The 20,787-nt window shown below is 31.3% G+C and overlaps 1 protein-coding gene across 1 annotated transcript in view; it reads right to left on the bottom strand.

Moving 5' to 3' along the window:
• LOC132726634 (uncharacterized) overlaps positions 1 to 20,787 on the bottom strand; it is a 43,129-nt gene that overhangs the window by 3,549 nt on the left and 18,793 nt on the right. Inside the window, exons 24-53 of the mRNA XM_060711979.1 lie at positions 20,308 to 20,474; positions 19,386 to 19,513; positions 17,746 to 17,992; positions 16,668 to 16,839; positions 15,975 to 16,215; positions 15,741 to 15,858; positions 15,295 to 15,470; positions 14,859 to 15,015; positions 14,444 to 14,644; positions 13,556 to 13,774; positions 13,176 to 13,335; positions 12,584 to 12,834; positions 11,997 to 12,127; positions 11,655 to 11,808; positions 11,290 to 11,505; positions 10,888 to 10,981; positions 9,645 to 9,762; positions 8,377 to 8,525; positions 7,849 to 7,982; positions 5,964 to 6,236; positions 5,518 to 5,796; positions 5,048 to 5,196; positions 4,497 to 4,638; positions 4,261 to 4,364; positions 3,708 to 3,908; positions 3,312 to 3,486; positions 2,752 to 3,023; positions 2,021 to 2,170; positions 1,669 to 1,825; positions 1,179 to 1,324 (exon numbers count right to left, since the gene is read on the bottom strand). Of these exons, the coding sequence (XP_060567962.1) occupies positions 1,179 to 1,324; positions 1,669 to 1,825; positions 2,021 to 2,170; positions 2,752 to 3,023; positions 3,312 to 3,486; positions 3,708 to 3,908; positions 4,261 to 4,364; positions 4,497 to 4,638; positions 5,048 to 5,196; positions 5,518 to 5,796; positions 5,964 to 6,236; positions 7,849 to 7,982; positions 8,377 to 8,525; positions 9,645 to 9,762; positions 10,888 to 10,981; positions 11,290 to 11,505; positions 11,655 to 11,808; positions 11,997 to 12,127; positions 12,584 to 12,834; positions 13,176 to 13,335; positions 13,556 to 13,774; positions 14,444 to 14,644; positions 14,859 to 15,015; positions 15,295 to 15,470; positions 15,741 to 15,858; positions 15,975 to 16,215; positions 16,668 to 16,839; positions 17,746 to 17,992; positions 19,386 to 19,513; positions 20,308 to 20,474 (5,281 nt within the window). The remainder of the gene's footprint in view (positions 1 to 1,178; positions 1,325 to 1,668; positions 1,826 to 2,020; positions 2,171 to 2,751; positions 3,024 to 3,311; positions 3,487 to 3,707; positions 3,909 to 4,260; positions 4,365 to 4,496; positions 4,639 to 5,047; positions 5,197 to 5,517; positions 5,797 to 5,963; positions 6,237 to 7,848; positions 7,983 to 8,376; positions 8,526 to 9,644; positions 9,763 to 10,887; positions 10,982 to 11,289; positions 11,506 to 11,654; positions 11,809 to 11,996; positions 12,128 to 12,583; positions 12,835 to 13,175; positions 13,336 to 13,555; positions 13,775 to 14,443; positions 14,645 to 14,858; positions 15,016 to 15,294; positions 15,471 to 15,740; positions 15,859 to 15,974; positions 16,216 to 16,667; positions 16,840 to 17,745; positions 17,993 to 19,385; positions 19,514 to 20,307; positions 20,475 to 20,787) is intronic.

Here is a 20,787-nt window from a genome sequence, read left to right as displayed (position 1 = left end):
CAAGGTTACATTGAAATTAATCAGTTTTGTCATATGTATTCTTTTGTCCTGGAATGAATCAAATCCAAAACAAAAATATAAAAATCTAATCTAATTTAATTTCAATAATTTGATCATGTAAATGTCATGTAAAAGTATATACTGAAACAATTAAACAAGTTAGCTTTGTCTTATGTGTACTTCTGTCAAAGCAATAATCAAATCTGTGAATAAATAACAAAGTTATGACAAATGAAGCAAATTTCAATAAAGTCAATGCTAATTAAAGGTCAAGGTCATATCAGAATAATTTAACATGTAGGTTTTGTCATTTTAATGTTCTTTTGTCCAAGTATAATAAGAAAAAAACGTATGACAATTTAAGAAAACTTTAATATTTGACCTTGATGGTCAATTAAAGGTCAATGTCATATCAGAATATAACATGTTGGTTTTGTCATATGTGTTCTTTTGACCAAGTATGAATCAAATCAGTAAATAATGAACACAATTATGTTAATTTAAGATATTTTCAATAGTGTTGACCAATATGTCAGATCAAATAAAGGTCAAGGTCATCTAAAATTATCCAACATGTCGGTTTTGTCAAAGTGGTTCTTTCAGTCATGTTTTAAAACTCGTAAAATCTGTTATGAAGACAATCAATTAATAAATAACAAAGTCATAGACACTAATAGAAAAAGTCAAGCAAAATTCAATACTGTGACCTACAAGGTCAAGGTCATAGATGCATAGATGTGTGAAGGTCATAATCAATTTGGTTTACTTGAAGATGATGTTCAAAGTAGTGTTCAGTCCAAGTATGAATATAATCCATTTATAAATAGCAAAGTATAGCAAAGTCGAGCAAAATTATATATTCAAACTTCAAGATGAGAGGAGGTCATAATCAATTTTCAGAAAAAATCAAACATTTGACCTTGAACGTCAATGTCATTTATCAGACAATGTCAATTCAGGCTGGTCAAGTTTGTTGTGTTTGTTGTGTTCAAGTATAAAGACAATCCATTGAGAAGTAAAAAATTTAGAAAAACTTTTAAAACGTCAACGACAAAATTACTGTAACAACAGCTCTTTTTTTCTTCGAAAACGTCAAGCTAAAAACTATCATTACAAGTCATACCGATGTTATGTCTAGTCACTACAAACTGAATGAGAGTAAATATGTGAGCAATTACCGAGATATCTTCTTTTACTATAAAGAAAGCAATTCTGTAATGGTGAAAGTCCGTCGATGGGTTAAAATCAATTTCTGATCTTACAGACATACTTTTATCAGTGTTGTTGAAAAATTTACACCACGTCACTACATATGGTTCTTGTCCTGATAATGAAACAAAGAAAGGAATGCATCTTATATTGCTATGAACATTTATTGTCAATTAAGATAAACATGCTATTATTATGCTATGCACGATTTTTACCAGCTACTTTTGAATTAGATTTTTTATAAACTTTCAGTAATAACTCAAAACTAGGATTTCATGAATCAGATTATTGGCTTTGATTTGATATCAAACTGTTTAAAAAGAGTGATGTTTGTCTGACTCATATTAATAAATAGACAATAAATTACTTGATATTCATTACCCTTATAAATCTGAAAAGCGCATGATTGCACTGAAAAAAAGTTATATTTACCCATCTGATGAATAAGTTTTATATTACCTGCATATATTTGAAAACCACATGATTGCTGTGAAACAATGACAGAAGGCCCATCTATATCAAATGACTTGTTTTGACCGGTTGTATTTTCATTAACTGTCCCATTATACATATTCAAATTCCCAATGTACTCATCGCAATTACAATCACAACCAGTCTGGAACAGTTAATTTTCATATTTCAAATTTCACTTCTTTATAAGTATTTTAATATATATGTCATATATATGTGTATATATAATATATATGTATTTTCAATGATTTAATATTACTTGAAATACAATGTCATAGATACCAAATGATAAATTAAAAAAAAACACATTTAAGAGTACATTATTCATGTATTATCTTACAGTTTTAGATTCAAGGCAGCAGCTACATGAACCAAGGTCAGTCCAAGCTTTAATTTGATGATTAAATATATGTAAGTCATTATCATCACCATCCCAGAATGTGACGCCTGTAACCGCCATACCGTCTCCATCAGCAGCCCGAATTGATAACTACAATTAATAAGTTTTGTAAGAAATAAGTAAATGGACGCTTCTTTATAAAATCAGTTTTGTTGAATATATTGAACTTGCATTGTCACATTTATTATTCATTATACACAACACATATACATTCCGAAAATAAGCTAAACGGAAATCTATTTAAAAAAGCTATAACAGTCTGATTTAGACACATTTCAATGATGTGTGTTTGTTTTGTTGGAATATAGGTCACTATCTTTGTAAAGGTAAATTATCGACATTAAAACTGTACTGGTGTCGTCGTGAATTATTTTAAGACACGGGCTGGCATAGAGTAAACTATCGGCCTTCCGTAAGCAAGCTGGATGCCTTTCTTACTTGGGAGAATCGTACGAATTTACAGCGCTGTGTGGCAAGTGATTTAAAGTAGGAAGCCCTAACAAGTCGATAACGAATGTTCCTACATGTCAATTCCAATTTTTAACCGTTATGCACAATAAATATAGAAATTCATATGCTATGTACAATAATTATTTTATCAATAAATCTATTTGATATAGTTTATGTGTAAATGAAGTTATGGTTTCAATCTAGAAGTTCAGCAAACTTACATCGTACATTCCATCATCTTTCATGTCTGCTTTACGCATATATGCTGCTGAATAAATTCGCTCTGCCTTTGAATCCCTGGCAATCTTAATGTTCACTGAGTCGTCATATGCATCGTAACGAATATTTACCGCTCGGTGTTGAATTTTCCAGTCTATTTCATCTGGGTCATTTAAGTGTTTTATTTCAACAGGTTTCCATGCGTTGTCTGTCATTGCAATGTTTCTCGACGGACATGGATCACTGACATAAATAGCGCTATGTAACAATGTTCCTATAAGTAATGAAAAGAAATATAAACCAATTTAAAATTACCACACGTGTCTCTTTTCATGAACTATTAAAATCGTTAATATTAATAACACCTTAAGTAATACAGCATCAGAGAAAAACTAAGTTCGTAAAGAATGCCGAAAGCGGCAAAAATGCACACGGCACAAAGAAAGTTGAATATGACAATGAAGTAGAGAAAACGGCGTCTTTAAAGAAGTTCAAAGCGGCAAAATTGATAAACCATCAAAAAGTATATAGAGCTACATACATATTCTAAGATTATACATACCTTTCATATGGTCTGTAAATCCCCACCATACCAGGTCTTCTGTGAAGTCAGACCCTTCACTGACATGACCCGCTGTTGGCATAGAATTATCAAATAATATAGGCGAAGTTTCAGCTGATGTTATTAATCCTGCGCGATTTATTGCTTCTATTTTCACCTGGTAAACTGTATTTAACTGCAAAAGGAAGTTACGTGTGAAGCATAATAATTTGCATGACATTGCAATTACAAACATATACCCGAAAAATTTATTTCTTGTATTTCTATTCATTAAATATTTTATATCCTATTATAGAAGAACAATAATAAAAACTGACTGTATCATTATTCGCACTTTAAAGAATTTCTGTTACTATCAAGTTTTCTACTAAGTAACAACATATATAAAAAACTGACTTCAATGCTTAGATTAGTGAATCTGTATTCAGTGTAGTTTCCAAACACCATAATAGTTTCCATTAATGTCTTTGTTGTTTCAGCCGAGCAAAGTCCAGCGTGCCATAGCGTCAGTCTAAATGTATCGATTCCAGATTCTCCATCATTGAACCCTTCCCATTTCGTTTTAATTTCTGTTTTAGATCTAGTATATGCTAAAGCCTGAAAAGTGCAATTGTCAAATATGTAAATCCTTCGAGATATATAACACAAACCTTACATTGTTTGACTGAACGCTTAAATATACAAAAATACACTGTAGTTTCGTTTAAAAGTAATAGGTAGTAAAAAGGCTTTTGGATTCATCACATTTACAGATTTTTCTTGTTTTAAGCTAAGATAAAGATAAGGATATCATCAGCTATCAGCTGTATTACATCAATAATAATCACAAAACAAATTGACACATCAAGAATGTTAAACATATGAAAACCTTTGATTAGGGTCTAAATTGTGTAAGTTTTTTTTATAATTTCTTTTGCTACAGAACAAGGAAAACTAAAGTTATGACTACCATGTCAAAATATGGTCCAGCGGTTATTTTGCCGTTTTCTGGTTGTGTTACATCAACCGTAAATCTCTTGTATGTCATGTTACACTCGCCAGCTTTATCTAGCCCTACAAATTAAAAGAAAGCAAAAATATTAATATATAGTCTAATATATATCATTTCACTAGCAAAAAAGCAAACTCTACGGTACGAAACATACAAAAACAATCCTGACATACTATTGGTGTAAAAAATTTTACCTAATATATATAGAAAATATGTTGAGTTTTGCGTCAACGTTAGCTTGTCAATGTTTACGTATGTACTGACTCCCACAGTAGTTACATTATAAACATTGAACAAATCTTCTTTTTCTTTATCAGTTGCTTTACCACCATCGACCTAACAATCGAAAAATAAAGAAAACATGTTATATATAATTTCTTCCAAGGAATAAAACATTGTTATGTATTCTATTTAAAATCCTAATTCCTACTAATAAAGCATATTAAAAAAAGTTTGGCATTTTTAAATATCTAGATATGGCTTCATCTTTAAAGACAAATTCTTTTGCACAGATAACAGGTCGGTTGGTTGGGCTTAAAATAACATCGACACTGTCAAGATCATATTGGGATTTTCCAGTTTTACTGGAAGAGGGGACCTCGGGTGATCAGTGCACTATTTCAGGCACAAGCGGGCACAACAATAAAACCACCAACCTTAATAATGTGAGAAATATAAACTATTTATTCAAAGAAAACTTATTTTTTCATATAGCATGATTAAAAGATGTATAGTTCATGCTTACATATCTTCTACAGTCCCCTGATGTAGTATTTTGGTGATCAGAAATTGCAATGTAGTATAACATAATGCCAACGTTAGAGGTGTAGTCATTCCATTGTACACTTATGGTTTTGTCCGAGTTTATGTAGTCCGGCATTGTAATTGATCCGGCTATTAGAACATAAAACACATAGGCATAACAAAATTATGTTACGTATTATGTCGACTTTCTATTAATTTACGTTAGAAACATGAGACCGATTTAATAAGAGTGAAATGATGTAATTGATACTCTAATAATAAATGACGATGAGAGAAAATAGAAAATAGTTGACGCAAACTATAAAAGGAATATACATTGTAGTCAGTCTTTTATACAAATAACTAAAAATAAGATAAATCGGTACAATGTTTCTTATCTCTTTTTCATTTTATGACATAACAAAAATATCTTGAAAGAATAAATTTACAAAATTAAAATTTAACACTTACCAGAAACACCGCCGTCAAAACTAACAAAGAATCCATTCGAAGTTATTGTTGCTGAAGAAGAGGATGCACTAAATGCCCGCACTGTAAAGTAGTACACAGCAAATCCTGGCTCAAGGTTCAAATCTTTGAAAGTCACAGAAGTATTCAAACCAACGTTCGTGAATGGTACAACATTGTCCCTTGTTTTATTAAACCTTCTATCTGTTCCTAGAGCCACTTCATAGAAAGCAACTTGTTGATCCGGATCAACTTCGTCCCCTGCATCAACACCTTTATTTCCTAAAAAAAGGTTGAAATGCAGTAAATTTATAAAAATCATTGTGGCGGAGTTCCCATTCATATTAGCTTGTACATGAAGGCCCACAGAACTTGCAACACTTGGTTTTATAAAACACAACAGTTCACTGTTTTTCATTTTTAATATTATAAAGATGTCAATTAATTACCTGTTAAGATCTCACTAACACCTTTAGGTTGTCGTAATTCTCCAAAGCCTTCCCAGTTTGCCGATACCATTGCACGTGAAGATAATACCTTTAGGTCATATCCTGTTACATCTCCATCATATACCATTCCAGGCAGCAACGGGTTAGAACTTATCGTTACTCCATTTGACCGCAATGTATATACAAACCCTAATATGTTCTGAACTCTTAAAAGACTGTAGTATCGTCGTCCTTCTTTTAAATCTAACTGATCAGTGCTTCCACTTGTAGTGGCTAGAAGTAAAATAAAATCATGTTAGAGAAGTTAGCCAGACTGTTGAAAAAAATCAGAATTTTCGACTGATTTTAAAGCATACCACCATATCGGGTTATGCGATATTTATCCTAAGGCTCAGAGGAACCAGCTGAAATTTGAGCCTAATGATTCTTGCATTTCGTTATTTTTTGTTGGACACACAAATTAAAAAGAGGACCAAGATGGCCCTAGACCGCTCCCCTGACCCATCGACCTAATCGGAGCAATGTCTTAGATAAGCGTTCTGACCAAGTTTGTTGAAAATTGAGTAAAAAAGTGTTAACAAGGTTTATCTATATTTCTATCGATAGATCTATATCTATTTCTATCTATATTTATAGGCAGTTTGACCCAAGGTGACCCATATTCAAACTTGACCTAGAAATTATCAAAACAAACTTGTAGACCGATTTCCAGGATATTTGGATAACAACAGTAGCCATTAGAGAGCTCACAAGATTTTTCTATTTTGAGCTCCTGTGACCTAGTTTTACATCAGCGATGACCCATGTTTGAACTCCTCCAAGCAATGAACTAAATAAGCATCATGATTAAGTTTGATGACAATTGAGACAAAAATTTACCATTAGAGTATTTGCAAGGTTTTTCTATATTTGGGCAGTGTGACCTTGTTTTTGATCCCAGGTGAACCATATTCAAACTTGACCAAGAAATCATCAAAACAAATTTCAGACCAATTTCCAGGATATTTGGATCAAAACAGTAGCCATTGGAGTTTTATAAAGATTTTTCTATTTTTAGCTATTGTTACCTAGTTTTTGACCTGAGACGACCCATATTAGATCTTGACCTAAAAGTCATTAAAACACCCTTCCTGACAAATTTACAGAATATTTGGATCAAAACTACAGCCACTAGTGTTAACAAGATTTTTCCATTTTTAGCTCCTGTGACCTAGTTTTTGACCGGAATTGACCCATATTTGAACTTGACCTAGAAATCTTAAAATAACCTTCCTTACCAATTTCCAGGATATTTTGATCAAAACTGTAACCAATTGAGTGTAAACAAGTTTATTCTATTTCTAGCTCCTGTGACCTTCATGTAGTTGTTGAGCGGAAATGATCAATATTAAAACTTGACTCAGAAATCATAAAAAACAACCTTCCTGATTAATTTCCAGGATATTTGGGTCAAAACTGCAGCCACTAGATTGTTAATAAGCTTTTTCTATTTTTAGCTCCTGTGACCTAGTTTTTGACCCGAGATGACCAATATTCGAACTTGGCCTGTATCTTATTGAGACAAACATTCTTACAAAGTTTGATAATGATCCAATAAAAACTATGACTGCTAGTTAGAGTATTAACACCCCAATTGTTAACGCCAGACATAGCCTCATCACTATACCTCACCTTGACCACTACGTGGTCAGGTAAGCTAAAAATTGTCTTTGAATTTTTCATTTCTAGCAATAAATTTATGATTGTTGCTAGCTGGACGGAATGGCCTGTTCCAGGTGCTCAAGAACATCATTTATGTTCAGAGTGTTAAAAAAGGCATTGGCAAAGTGAGCAATGTATTTAGGTACATTAATATGCGTATTGTCTTAGCGCATTATTTACTTACTAAACATGTCAATATAATCTTGTATAACGGTTCCATCCGTTTCCTTGACAGACCATTCGTACTTAACCACAGGACATGGGTCACCAGATACGTCCCACTTTGCTTCAATCGTGTTAGTGTCAGACTGAAATTCTCTGTTTTAACAACAACAAAAAACATTTAAAAAGCTTATATACATATACCTAGTTTTTAAAACTTTTCACCAAATGATAAATATAACTTAAAACAGTCACGAGTATGCTTATTAAAGTGGTACAAAAATAAATTGTTTATTATTTAATTACAAAAATACAAAAATGCTACATTTGTCTTATTTCTTGATAAGTGAGACAGCAAATAAAACTGAGATCGGCTATGAAAAAGTAATTAAAATAACTTCTCTTAATACATGTTAATAACTTTTATTTGCAAGAATCGTACGGTATTATTACTTTATTTTTATTTTACAAGTGTATTTATTAAGGCAAAAGGAAGTGCAAAAGGCAAAAAAAAAATGTTGAACGACTTTAATAAACTTTAAATACTTACACATCTCCGACCGAATGTTGGGACGAATCATATATACCGACGTGTTTAAGGGGCGGTAAACCTTGACTTAGATACGATAAATAAACTCCATTTGAATAAGCACTGGTTGTATGTCCTGCAAAATTGGATGCCTTGACTGTCGCAAACACCTATTTATGTAAATTGTTTGTTGGTAATTTTCTTCGGTTAAAAATATATTCAACGCGAATATTTAAAATGACAAATGACCTATTTGGAAACATGAAACACATAAACTAGTTAAAATTAATATATAGTTTAGACAATTACATACCAATTGTTCAAATGAAAGTTTAATTTTCATGGAGAAGATTACGAAAAAATGTAAAAGAATAGACATATTTTTTACTGAAATGATGTAATCAGCCCATGTTTAATTATTTTTTCTTGCATATTACATATCAATTATTTGCAGAAAAGAAACAAGGAAAACTGATATTTCATTATGCATATTTTTCTTATAGTAGCGTATGAACTTACAACTTCATTCATAACAGTAAAATAACGTTATCCTAAGAACGCAATTTTTCATAAATCGCAAAAGCAATGACATCATTTAAATGATGCAGGGGCGTGAGGGATGTTGCACATATTCATTATCCCCCATGTACAGACTCAAACCGAGTTTGCAATTTTCATGTAATTTTGTTGTGATTAATGCTTCCGAGGGATCACTTTGTTTCAAGAATTTTGTCTTACATGTGGGTGTAAGACAGTTTTTTCTAGCACTAGTGTAAATCTTAGATAATCCTGTCTGATATGCAAGAAAACCTCATAATATCACAAATTTATATTGGCGTGCAAAAGCGTCATTTCTGAATTCTGAAAACGAATACTGAAGAATCATTGTTGAACTCAAAGATATATCACGACATCTAAATTTCACACAAAGTTTTGTAATTCTTACACTGAGTACGATGATATGAATTTTTGGACTAGTTGGAAACTGAAATTGAGGCAACTTGAAGTTCCATAGTGTTCTGATATGGAATGTTTTGCCCGGGAAAATTAAACAAAGTTGAATTACATAGATTTATTTTGGAAGATCACATTGTGAAAACGCTGCTAGTTAAATGGTAAAAATTCATGCATTGTGAAATAAACTACATAAACTATTTCGGGCGTATAAAAATGTCTTATAATAGGTAAGAATAATGATTAACTCAACTATATGTTTAACAGATTTAAAATGAGTTAAATGATGATAGTAAAATACAAATTTTATTAATAAAATGTTTCTGATAACAGACCTGTCTTTGTCCTTTAAGATCTATATTCTTCACTGTATAGTGATTCAATTCTGGTGATAAAGATATAAAAGGTGATATATCTGCTCCCCCAGGATAAGTTCCAATAGCCAGCTGGTATCTGAAGCCGAAAGTTAATGGGAATTATTCTTGCTATATATGATATTCATCTGCAGGGATAAATACCTGGCGGGCAATACAGTTACTTTTGGGAGTTATGCAAGTACAAAATTGCTTGTTAATAGTGCAAGTTAAAAAATTTCATAATCACTTTCGTATACTGTAAAATGAATTTAAATAGTTTCAATTATTCATTTATAACTAAACTAATGATGCCTTAACGTAAGTAATTCTTGAATCCACAAAACACCAACACCCACCCCATCATATAAAAAACTGACTTTTTCATCCAAAAATAAAATATCAACATACGAGTACAGTTTCTTATATATGTTTATCATTTTCATGCCGTCCGAATTATTAAATTACAGTTTATTTAAGTCCATATAATGAAATATTTCAATTTGCTTGTTTGTTTGGAACACACTCACTACAGTTTAAACAAATCGATATTTATAAAAACTCGTATGCATTCGTTACAGTAATATTTTGCTTGAAAATAATCATTCTGTCATTTTGACATGCACCATACAAATTAAAGAAATAATTTATATTGATAATATCTGTTCGCAGTTCGGATCGGGACATCCGTCCAAAGGTGGAAACTTAACTTCGGTAGAATATCCGCTCCGGGGATACCCATCTAAAATGAGGGATATGCCATCCAAATCGCAAACACATGACATTGTTTCTTGAATATTCTGACATATCTAAAATTATTTGCATCGATGCAATAATTTGTGATGGAAATTAATGTCACTTCTTCTGTTACTCTTTTCTGAATTTAGCGTATCAAGTTACAACTTCATTCATAAGGGTGAAATGATGTCATCCTTAGAATGCATTTTCATTCTAAAATGCCTAAAAAATGACAACATTTTGGAGCTCGAGACTCATCTAGCACCAACATGCTAGGTGAAAATTCAAGCATGAGTAAAAGTATGCAAATATGTAAGATTATTTACTGTCAAAACTGTGATAACAAATAAAATATAGCACCGCAAATGATTTTTTCATTTCAAATACGTTTTCGAATAATGTTTGCTCAATACTCAAAAACTTTTGTGTCCAAGACGAAAAAGATCTATATGTGTGCAGAGAAACCTTATATGAATGGAAAGCTTACTTAATAATTTCTGATTCATCGTCACTGAAGTGAGTCCAAGCAGCAGACAGGTGTGTGAATGCCTCAGTACAAACTGCATCAATTTTCTGGCATTCTAAAATGATAAATGACTTAAAAGTATAAAGGTTTCTTCAATAATACATTAAAGATGCAAAAAAAACATTTTTGATTATTATAACAGACACAGTATTAAAATAATTTACAGAACAATATCAACATTTAAGTTAATAAAAAACAATAAACACCAATGTATGTACTTATATACAAGAGGAATAACAAAAGTTATTTCAAACATCCACATACATTATACATTTCCTAAAATGTTCAATTCATTGAAGACGAATGATTCCAATCATACCGGTTTTGAAGGAATTTTTAACACAAATTTAATTTATCTAATACCTTGTTTCGTTGTACATGCTTTCCTATTCATTTGAACAGTTTTGTCGACATTGTTTGGATCAATTCGTGCTACACTTGATAACTCGACAACAACACCAGCAGTTGGCGGAGTATCATCGACAACAATAACTTTAGAGTACGCCCTTACTGTTAGTCCTACTCTGTTCTCAGCCGCAACGGTCGCATATATCTTATCATTATGATCCTTTACAACATCTGAAAATCAGCAATGAATTTTACTAAATATCATTCGTTAAAATAAGTCACGCTAAATTCAACAATAATATGGACACTTTTACATGTATTTGCGCGTTTCATTTAACATGTGAACTATCAACAACGTTTGTTTGTGAGGGACAACATACCTTTTGCAGAAAATAGTTTTATATCTCCCGGAATTTCTTCAGCTAGCCCCAAGTCATCGAATCCTGACTTAGAGCCAAAAGTGATGTAATATTTTGCAATCTCGCTTTCCTTATCAACAAAACCAGTCCAGGAGCATTCTATAGCTGAATGACTCTACAATAATATAACATTATTTTTTCATATGCAGACATTTAGATCCCGTTCTTGTTAAGGAAGCTTGATTTTTAAAAAACATAAAAGGTAAAATAACATTAACAACAATAACAAAAGTCGTACTACATTTTTATGTCAAATTTTTTGAGGGAATATTATATTTATGATATAAGTCCTAGATGTACTACCTGAACAAAGTCTGGGCATTCAACAGTTCCGGCAAGTGGAGCAGTGTTATCCTGAATGATCGGTGGCGAAGTGATTGACTTTTCTAGACGAGCTTTGTTTCTTACTCCAACATTAATCACATTTGGTGTACCTGTTTAAGTGGTTCAGAAGAAAATAATATTTTATAATTGAGTGCAAAAACAGCCACATTAATTTTCACATTTAATTATTTAATTTATGTATTTTAAAGATGTACGGTATATGTTACAACGTTTTATCTAATGTAATCAATGTACAGCTTAGATAAGTACACCTTATATTTAGATTTGTAAAATTCAAAAGAAACTTTGAATGAATAAATTAGGTTTTTATTATCAAATCTTGAGTTTTTTTACTAGTAAAATCTAAAAGTTTACTTTTATTTTTGTTTTTAAAATTAATATTATTTATAAAATCTATTGAAAGGCATACTGGTGTTTTTTTACAAAGCAACCCTATATATAATGATTGATTTTATACTACTAATATTTTATCAGTTACTTAAAACTTAGAACTGGTATACTTTATCTGATCAGAAACTTATTTAACAAAATAAGAGCAACCTTACCTTGAAGTGCTGGCCTTACATCTGCTACGGGAAGAGAAACCTCTGTCTCCGATGAAATATTTTGGTAAGTCATGTTATAGATATTGTCTATGTTAGGAATTGCTCCAACTGAAAACCACGTTAAATCTATATTGTTTATGCTATCTCTTTCTATATATTCAGGGTCCGAGAAATTCCATACTGCACTGAGAACTGACTCATCTTTTTGATAAAAAACGGCATGTTGATGTATTGTTGTTAATTCTGACAATCTTAAATAAACAAAATACATTTCAATGCTATCTAAAGTTCTTACATAGCAATCTTTACAGCTTTAAATGATAACAAACAAATCTAATATATATGATTTAAACTCCATTAAATTTGTTATTTAAATAGTGTATACAGGTTACTGATTGTAGTTGGAACTTTTAACATGTTTACGATCGAGAAAAAAAGACAACGTAACAACTTTTTTCTGTTTGAAGAGATACAATTTAAACTATTTTTTTGAATAAATCAAAAACGCAATTTTACAACACAGGTAAGTTTTTATTCTTAAAAACATGAAAAAGATATTGTCCAGACATATGAAAGCACTCGAAAAGCTTACTTGTTAAACTTAACTTCTGGCCTGGTTGTATCAACTATAAACCCATTTGTTATAGCTTGTAAAATGTCACCCTTGTTTGTTTTAGCTCTAAGTGTGGTAAAATATGTTCCACCATGATCAAGATTAACAACTATTTGTGCAAACCCTGAACTTGTTAAACCTAATAATTATAATAATAATAATGATCATTGTAACAACTAAAAACACTAACTCATCATTTTATTTCTTAATCCCTGAGCATGAAAAATAATGATTTACTGGAATGCTCATTTAATAGCATAAATTGTATGATTATACTTACTTTTTCTTACAAAATATATGATCAAAATTTTAATAGATCTACATCAAAACGGTTAGTAGAATTAAAAATAGAACAATACCGTTTCCAATCACATCTTCCTCCTCATTGTGGATAATTCCGTGTTCAAGGAAGGGCTGTACATCTTCCGCACCAGGCGACGTGCCAATGGCCCAGTCAAATGACATTATACCATGTAAACTGCTTTCAAAGCCAGAGAATCTCATTGTCACTGCGTGTGCATCAGCCTGGTAATCTAAATCGTCTGTCCAATCTTCAAACGGTCCATCATGGACAATGCCTGTTAAATATGAAAATACAGCTTCTCTGTAACAAATCTATCAACAGTGTACTACAGGTGTTATGTTTGAAGACACTTTTACTATAATGATAGGTGACTACATTTAATACACAAATGATAATGTTTATTGTCATACACTTCCTTTTATTGGTGTTTGTGCAATGCTGTGGCTTTTTTAACCTGGTTAAAATATTTTGAAACTTTTGGAATATTTAAATGACAATAGAGTTTGAGAATTAAGTAAAAGCTCGATAAAACGATAAAAAGGAATAAAAATCTCCGTGTGTACTGTGAATTGTATGACTGTATAAAAGGGTCTTGTCAAAAGGGTTTTCATAATATGTTCTAGGTTCAATAATATATTTGCTTTAAAAATTGAGCAAGCATAAAATGTAGAGACACTACTTCCTACAAATTTATATTTATGTATAGTTTTTAAAATTGCAAAAGATAAGGGTATTTGACAAAAACACTTGGTAAATAAAGTGTTTGTCTATCAACCCATGTCAGGGATCATGGGTTCGAGTCCTACTTAGGTCACGACCACATTTCTTCATATGACACTAGTAGTGGTTGCTTCCAGAAAGTGGGACTCGAAAGTGATAACATAAGTTGTCATAAACTTGTTTTGCAGTCGAGCTTATATAAATATATTTAAACTAAATGAACCTGTAACATCTTCTGAAACGACAATAATAGGAGAAGAATTCTTCACATTGCTCCAAAGACCTGCTCCATTTTTAGCTTTCAGTGACACATAATAAACTGGTTTGTTAGAATTGTCTGTATCTGTATCGTTCAACGAGCATGGTAGATATGCACTGCTAGACGTTGTCTCTGTCTCTGTCCACGGCATAATATCGTCTGAACCTGTGAGAATTTAAAACAAAAAAGTAAGACTATCATTAAATGGTCCTTGCATATAATATAAATATAGTTTATTGTACTCTAAAACTAAATATATATTTCTTCAGAAATTTATAAACCCGGTACTTTATCAATATCTTTAAGCTTGAAGAAACATCATACTTTTTGTTATCATATACATCATTGATGTTTTTTTGTTTTGTTTATTTATTCAAACCTTTAGTTGTTCCAACCGAGTACTGGATTGCAGTTATTCCGCTTTCTGGGTCACTTGCCGACCAGTAAACTTTAATGCCTTCATGGTCAGATTGATAAACATAACCGTCTAGTAAATGCTCCAATCCGCTCAGTACACCAACACGAATCCATCTAATCTGTAAAAAAAGGTTATATAGTTTAAAAATAATAAATCATCATTCTTATTCTGCATACTTATATCTTCGATTCAATGCCACGCCTTAAATGATTCTGTTTCATACAAATTGGTAAATAAACAGCTGTTTATAAAGATTTTACACAAAATACCATCACATGCCATATTTTAAAAATGCTCTTATTATTAGTCAACGTTTTTGTTAATCATGATAATATTTCCGCTGGTTATTTGATTCAAAATTTATTTTGATGATGATATTAAGGTTCTTCAAACAAACCTTTGGTGGAGTGTTCTCTATAATGAAGCCATTTGTTTCATATGTTGAGATAAGACCAGCACCGTTTATTGCAACAAGTCTTGATATATATTTATGTCCAACAGAAAGTGTCAATCCTGACTCAGTATGTTTTGTAGCATTTGTATCCCTTATCTCGATCCACAATCCTTTTAGTCCTATAAATTATAGGGTAAATTACTTCATGCATATCACTAAACACTCATTATTAAAGGTTTCTGTATTTTTCGTACGATTTCAGTATCTTTATCGTCATATTTTATGAAATGTAAAACGCTATCCATGAATTATTGATAATATGATTGTTTCCTTTTTCAGAAAGTGTGAGATACAGATGTGACTATCAATAATAAAAAATATGTAAAACATAAAACATTTGAGTTATTAACAGCATAAATGTAACTAGTGTTAGCTACATCATAACTTACCTGGATATATCTGCCTCATCGTTCCATGCTTCTGTTCATGCAGCTGGTATCTTAACTCTTTTATTCCAGATTCAGGGTCTTTAAACTGGTAATTCACATGAGCTTCGGTAGCGTCAACCTTTACAAAATATAATTCATTGAATAATATAAATAACTATCTTCATAAATAATCAAAGTCAAAATATCATCAATTCAAAGTCGGTATTTTAAATCTTGAATAACATTGTGTACAACCTGAAATTCCAAATCTTTTCCATTGATTAACCCGTCGTTAAAATGCTCTAGTAAAGGCGGAGTCAGGTCTACAATAAATCCGTCGGTTACTATCTCGACGTCATTTAAAGCACCATTTGTTGCTTTGACAGTAGTTTTTATTTCGTCTTTGTGGTTCAGATGAAAGTTTCTCCACTCAGCTGTTTTTGATGTATTTGCAAACTTCGACCAGTCTTTGATTATAGTCCAGTCACTACCATGCCTGGTTATTGGAAACATATACTCTTTGTAATATTGGAAGTTCTTTGAACGACAAAATTGATAAGTAAAAATGCATGCACATGTATGATAAAATTTAAAACAAAAATATTTATTTTCTAAATTGTAAATATTGTTTGAAAACAAGTTTTATTGTTGTAATAGTTGTCCCATTCGTGTTTAGATATAAAAATAATTTTGAAAGAGTGTTTACAGGGGCGTATCACGTTGGGGTGATCTGACTTAATGTTAACGTTGTACATATACATGTATATATTTGAAAATGTTCTCGTTCGCTTAGGGGATATCATTTTACAATGTAAAACGATTTCTGGATGGAAATTTGCTGTTTTTAAAATTTTGGTGCAGACTTGCGCAGATTCTCTTCTAAATAAAGTACATAAATTACATAGAAAAGAATTAAGTTACAAACTTTTTGTTGCTTCTACATCTTACCCTTTTCTCGCAACCAGTATGTCGTACTCTCGAATACCTGATTCTCTGTCATAAAAATAATCCCACTGTACTTGAACGGTCGACTTTGACGAGCTAAACGCTAAATCTGTTAAATTTTTGACTGTTCCATCAACAGCTGTTCCAGCAATAGGCTTCGTCAAGTCAACACGAACTAAAATAAAGTTAACCCATTTTCTAAACTGTTTGAATTGTATCTGCCTTCTAAAAATGGCGGAAAAGATAAGGGAAGAAATGATAACGTTATAAAATAATAACATTTGTTTTATTGAAATCACGAGCGAACAGAATTGCACATGTTTGTTCTCTTATATACTATAATTTACCTTAATATGTACTTTCTGATTTGTTATTTCTTTGAAAAAAAATCGTGTATAAAAACTTAATTCTATTACTGTATCAATCAGCGTCAAATCTACAAAACTATTAAATGGGTTCATATGTATTCCGAGGTGTAAATTAAAAAAGATTATGTGTTATGTTTGGTCGTTGACTTGCCCATAATAGTTTATTGGTTTGTATCGTTGATGTTCATGTGAAAAATGCTCCACATTCAGTTTGAATTTTACATACATAGAGGATACTGAATGAGTGTAAGTTCAATACTGAATTTATTGCACGAGTTGAATAAAATTATATTATGCGAGCCTCTGGCGAGCATAATATTATTTTATTCAACGAGTGCAATAAATTCAGTTATGAACTTACACGAATTTAATATTCTATTTATCACATGCCAAAAATAAAGACCGTTTAATGTGAAATAAGAGTCATATTTCATTGACACGCCTATAGTATAACGCTAACATTTAGCGCGTCTTTACACTATGTTTGTATAACGCTAATGACGTCACGTCAAAATATATGCACGGCCGTGCAATACCATATTTACGGAGTCGCAAAATCGGCACGGGTGTGTGATAAACATTTGTTATTAAGAAACATTTCACTTCAATATTTTTATAGTATTTAAAAAGAAAAATGCATTTTATATGCTTTTTTAATCAACATGAACATAAAAACATTCTATGCCCAAGAAACCGGATTAGCTGCAATGTACCTCCATTTGATATTCCTGAAATGTTCTTTTGGTTAATGGCTCCATTATTCGCCCATACAATTGGATAATAAACATGGTCATGTATCAGTGTAGAATTCTCATCCAAGTCCACACAATAAGAGTGGTCGTTATGTTTTAGAGTTTTCAACTGTGCTACATCGGTCAATCCTGGTGATGTACCGACTCCAATTTCATAGGAGTGAATTCCTGACTGGGGGTCGTAAAACCCATACCAATTCAAACAGATCTAAAATTGAAATCAAAGTTTTTTTTTTATTGAATAATATATTTAACGAAATTATACATACAGAAGGGAAATGAAAATGGCATTGTAAGTGAAATATTTACTGATACTTTTTTTAAATGAATTCAATCCCTATAGACCTTTTTACATTACGGGTTTTCTATAGTAACGAATGTTCCATTTCGCGCATGCGCATTCTGCGTAGGGTAAAAACGCAATAACGATGTATACAATTTATCATATTTTAAAGCTTAAATAGACGAGATTTCAAGTTATGTACCCAGAAAACAGTAATTTTGGGATGACTTGAAGCATATAGTACTTAAACGTGAATTGTATCTATAACAGATATACGAAACTATGAGCGACTAATAATTCAATGAAACAGCGCATGTACAAAAGTCATCTTTTTAAGATATTATTAGACAACTTTTCCATCAGAAATATTAATTGAAACAGCAGGTTGTTAAAGATTAAATTTAATTACCCTTGTATTATATAATATTACACAATTTGTATGTACACTTCCATCGGCAAGGCGGTAAGTGTCAAACAAATTGACTCCTGATGGGTTGTTATTACCAGCTAGTTTACAAATCATTCAATCGGAACGTTTTAGTACCATGACATAGTTAATCATATAAAATTATGAAAATCGTAATTTAAGTAACATTTACATGTACCAATCTTATCAATGTTTATTGATTTTGTGAAGTGACAAACAGTGTGACGTGCATTTACATACGTTATGAGAAATCGGATGATAGAAAGTGTGTTACTTCACTACCCCGCTTAATTTTTCAAAATTTTGAAAAAAATATGTAAATATATTTATGTGACTTAAAAGATTTTGTACTTGGCATCAATCGGATAAAAGATAAAATCAGGTAAACTGAAAACTTAAAATGCATTATCACGTGTTCTGACATTTTTCAGAATGGTAATTAACCTCAATTTCATATATTATTAAATTTTCTTTAGTTTTCATATTAACTATTCATCAACAGTGAAGTTGACATCTTTATTTGCTAATGGATATATTTCTACATTAAAAAAAATGTTAATGTCAGGTTCGTGATCGTAAGAGAGAAATCTTAAGCAATTGCCTTTTCCATGCATTTTTATGGCAAACTTGGTCACAAAGCTATAAAGGCATCTTTTATGTTTTTGTTAAAAGATATTTCATATAGTTTTATTCTTTTTACCTTAAACTAAAACGGAATTGTCTATGAACTGCTATTATATTTCTATGTAGAGCAATTCTCTTTTTGCCCTACGCAGATTGCGCATGCGCGAGAAAATACTACTTCCGATCGATTTTTCATAGCAACGGATCGCGTCGTAAAAAGGTCTATATTTTATTAAAAATGATATCTTCCCTTATAATTGAACTCACTTTTTTTGAAAATTTGGTATATTGTAAATCTTCTTTAAACAATGGGCCATCGAAAACAGTTCCATTTATTGGCGGACTAGCGTCGACAATGATAGCTTGATCAGCTCTTCCGACAGCATGTAACTCAACTGAAACGAAATATATTTATTGAAAATATGCATGTCATTATTTCATAGCCGTCTGTATCGAGAACTATCTGCGTTTGTTGTGATATAAGTTTAAATAATTAAAAATTAAAAAAACTATAAATTTAATTGTTTTACTTACCAGAAAAAATGTTTCTATCCTCTCCAGTTTTGCAAAACTGACATTTACTTTACTTTAATGATAAGTGAAAAATATAAATTTCTGTCAAGAATAATAAAAATACTTTTGAACATTTAATTTAGTTATCAAGAATACGAAATCAGATCAACAGAAAAGAAGGTAACTTATGGTCCATCATAGTCCATTGAGTCGGTATTTATTATTAATTATGCTTATCTATTTTTTGAAAATAGCAAAAGTGAAAATTAAATTAATTAGTGAGTTGACATGTCTAATTAACGTAACTATGAGAAATTCGAATACTGGCGAACAAAATTACTTTTTATACAAAAAATATCAAATCGACGCTTAGGTTTTAAAACAGATAGTTATTATCATAACTAATGAAAACTGTATTGGTAGCAAACGTTTTGCAAATCGCAATATATGAAACTTCCTTATCATATGCATGCTATTCATTTATGACAGGCGCACTGGAAAAGCGACATTTAAAGCGCGCAATTTGTTTTACAAGGTTTTACATGGAACAGGGTATAAGAGGAGTTATTCAAGCACTATTGACAATAAAAAATCCCATCTGATATAAAAGTCAGACTGTAAGATGGTACAATGTAAACGCAGAGAGTGGCTGTTTCAATTGAATAATAAAGCATACCATTATTTGTAACACGTAAACGAATCCAAGCAGGTATACCGTCAGGTATTTGATGTGTATAATTAATGTACTGCGACTTTGGTCTTCTTGTCCATTTCAACAGCTTACAATTTCGTGGATTGTCTCCAATACAGAACTCGACTGTGTCTATACCAGATTCAAAGTCCCTGCAGTACATACGGTAATGTATAAATAAGTAGAGTTTTAATGATAAAGTTTTATAATTATATCAAATTCATCAGCATAACTCCCTTGTAAGAAGTATATTTGCTTGCGCAGTATGTACTTAGATCTCACATAAGTAAACAACGAGCCTAGCAAGTTGTTACAAAGCGAGTCGGAGTTGAAATGAAATAAATATCGAAAGGGGTTAATGTAAGTCCTTTTAAAATAACAAGGAATGCAAAGCCAAATTTTCATTTGATAGCATAAAGCCAGGAGACCATGTAAATTAGACTAAATCCCAATTTCTTTTCTTAA

The sequence above is a fragment of the Ruditapes philippinarum genome, unplaced genomic scaffold (genome assembly GCF_026571515.1).
Source record: "Ruditapes philippinarum isolate M1 unplaced genomic scaffold, ASM2657151v2 ctg1393_1_1_1_1, whole genome shotgun sequence".
Taxonomy (NCBI): domain Eukaryota; kingdom Metazoa; phylum Mollusca; class Bivalvia; order Venerida; family Veneridae; genus Ruditapes; species Ruditapes philippinarum.
This window is presented reverse-complemented; position numbering and strand designations above follow the sequence as displayed.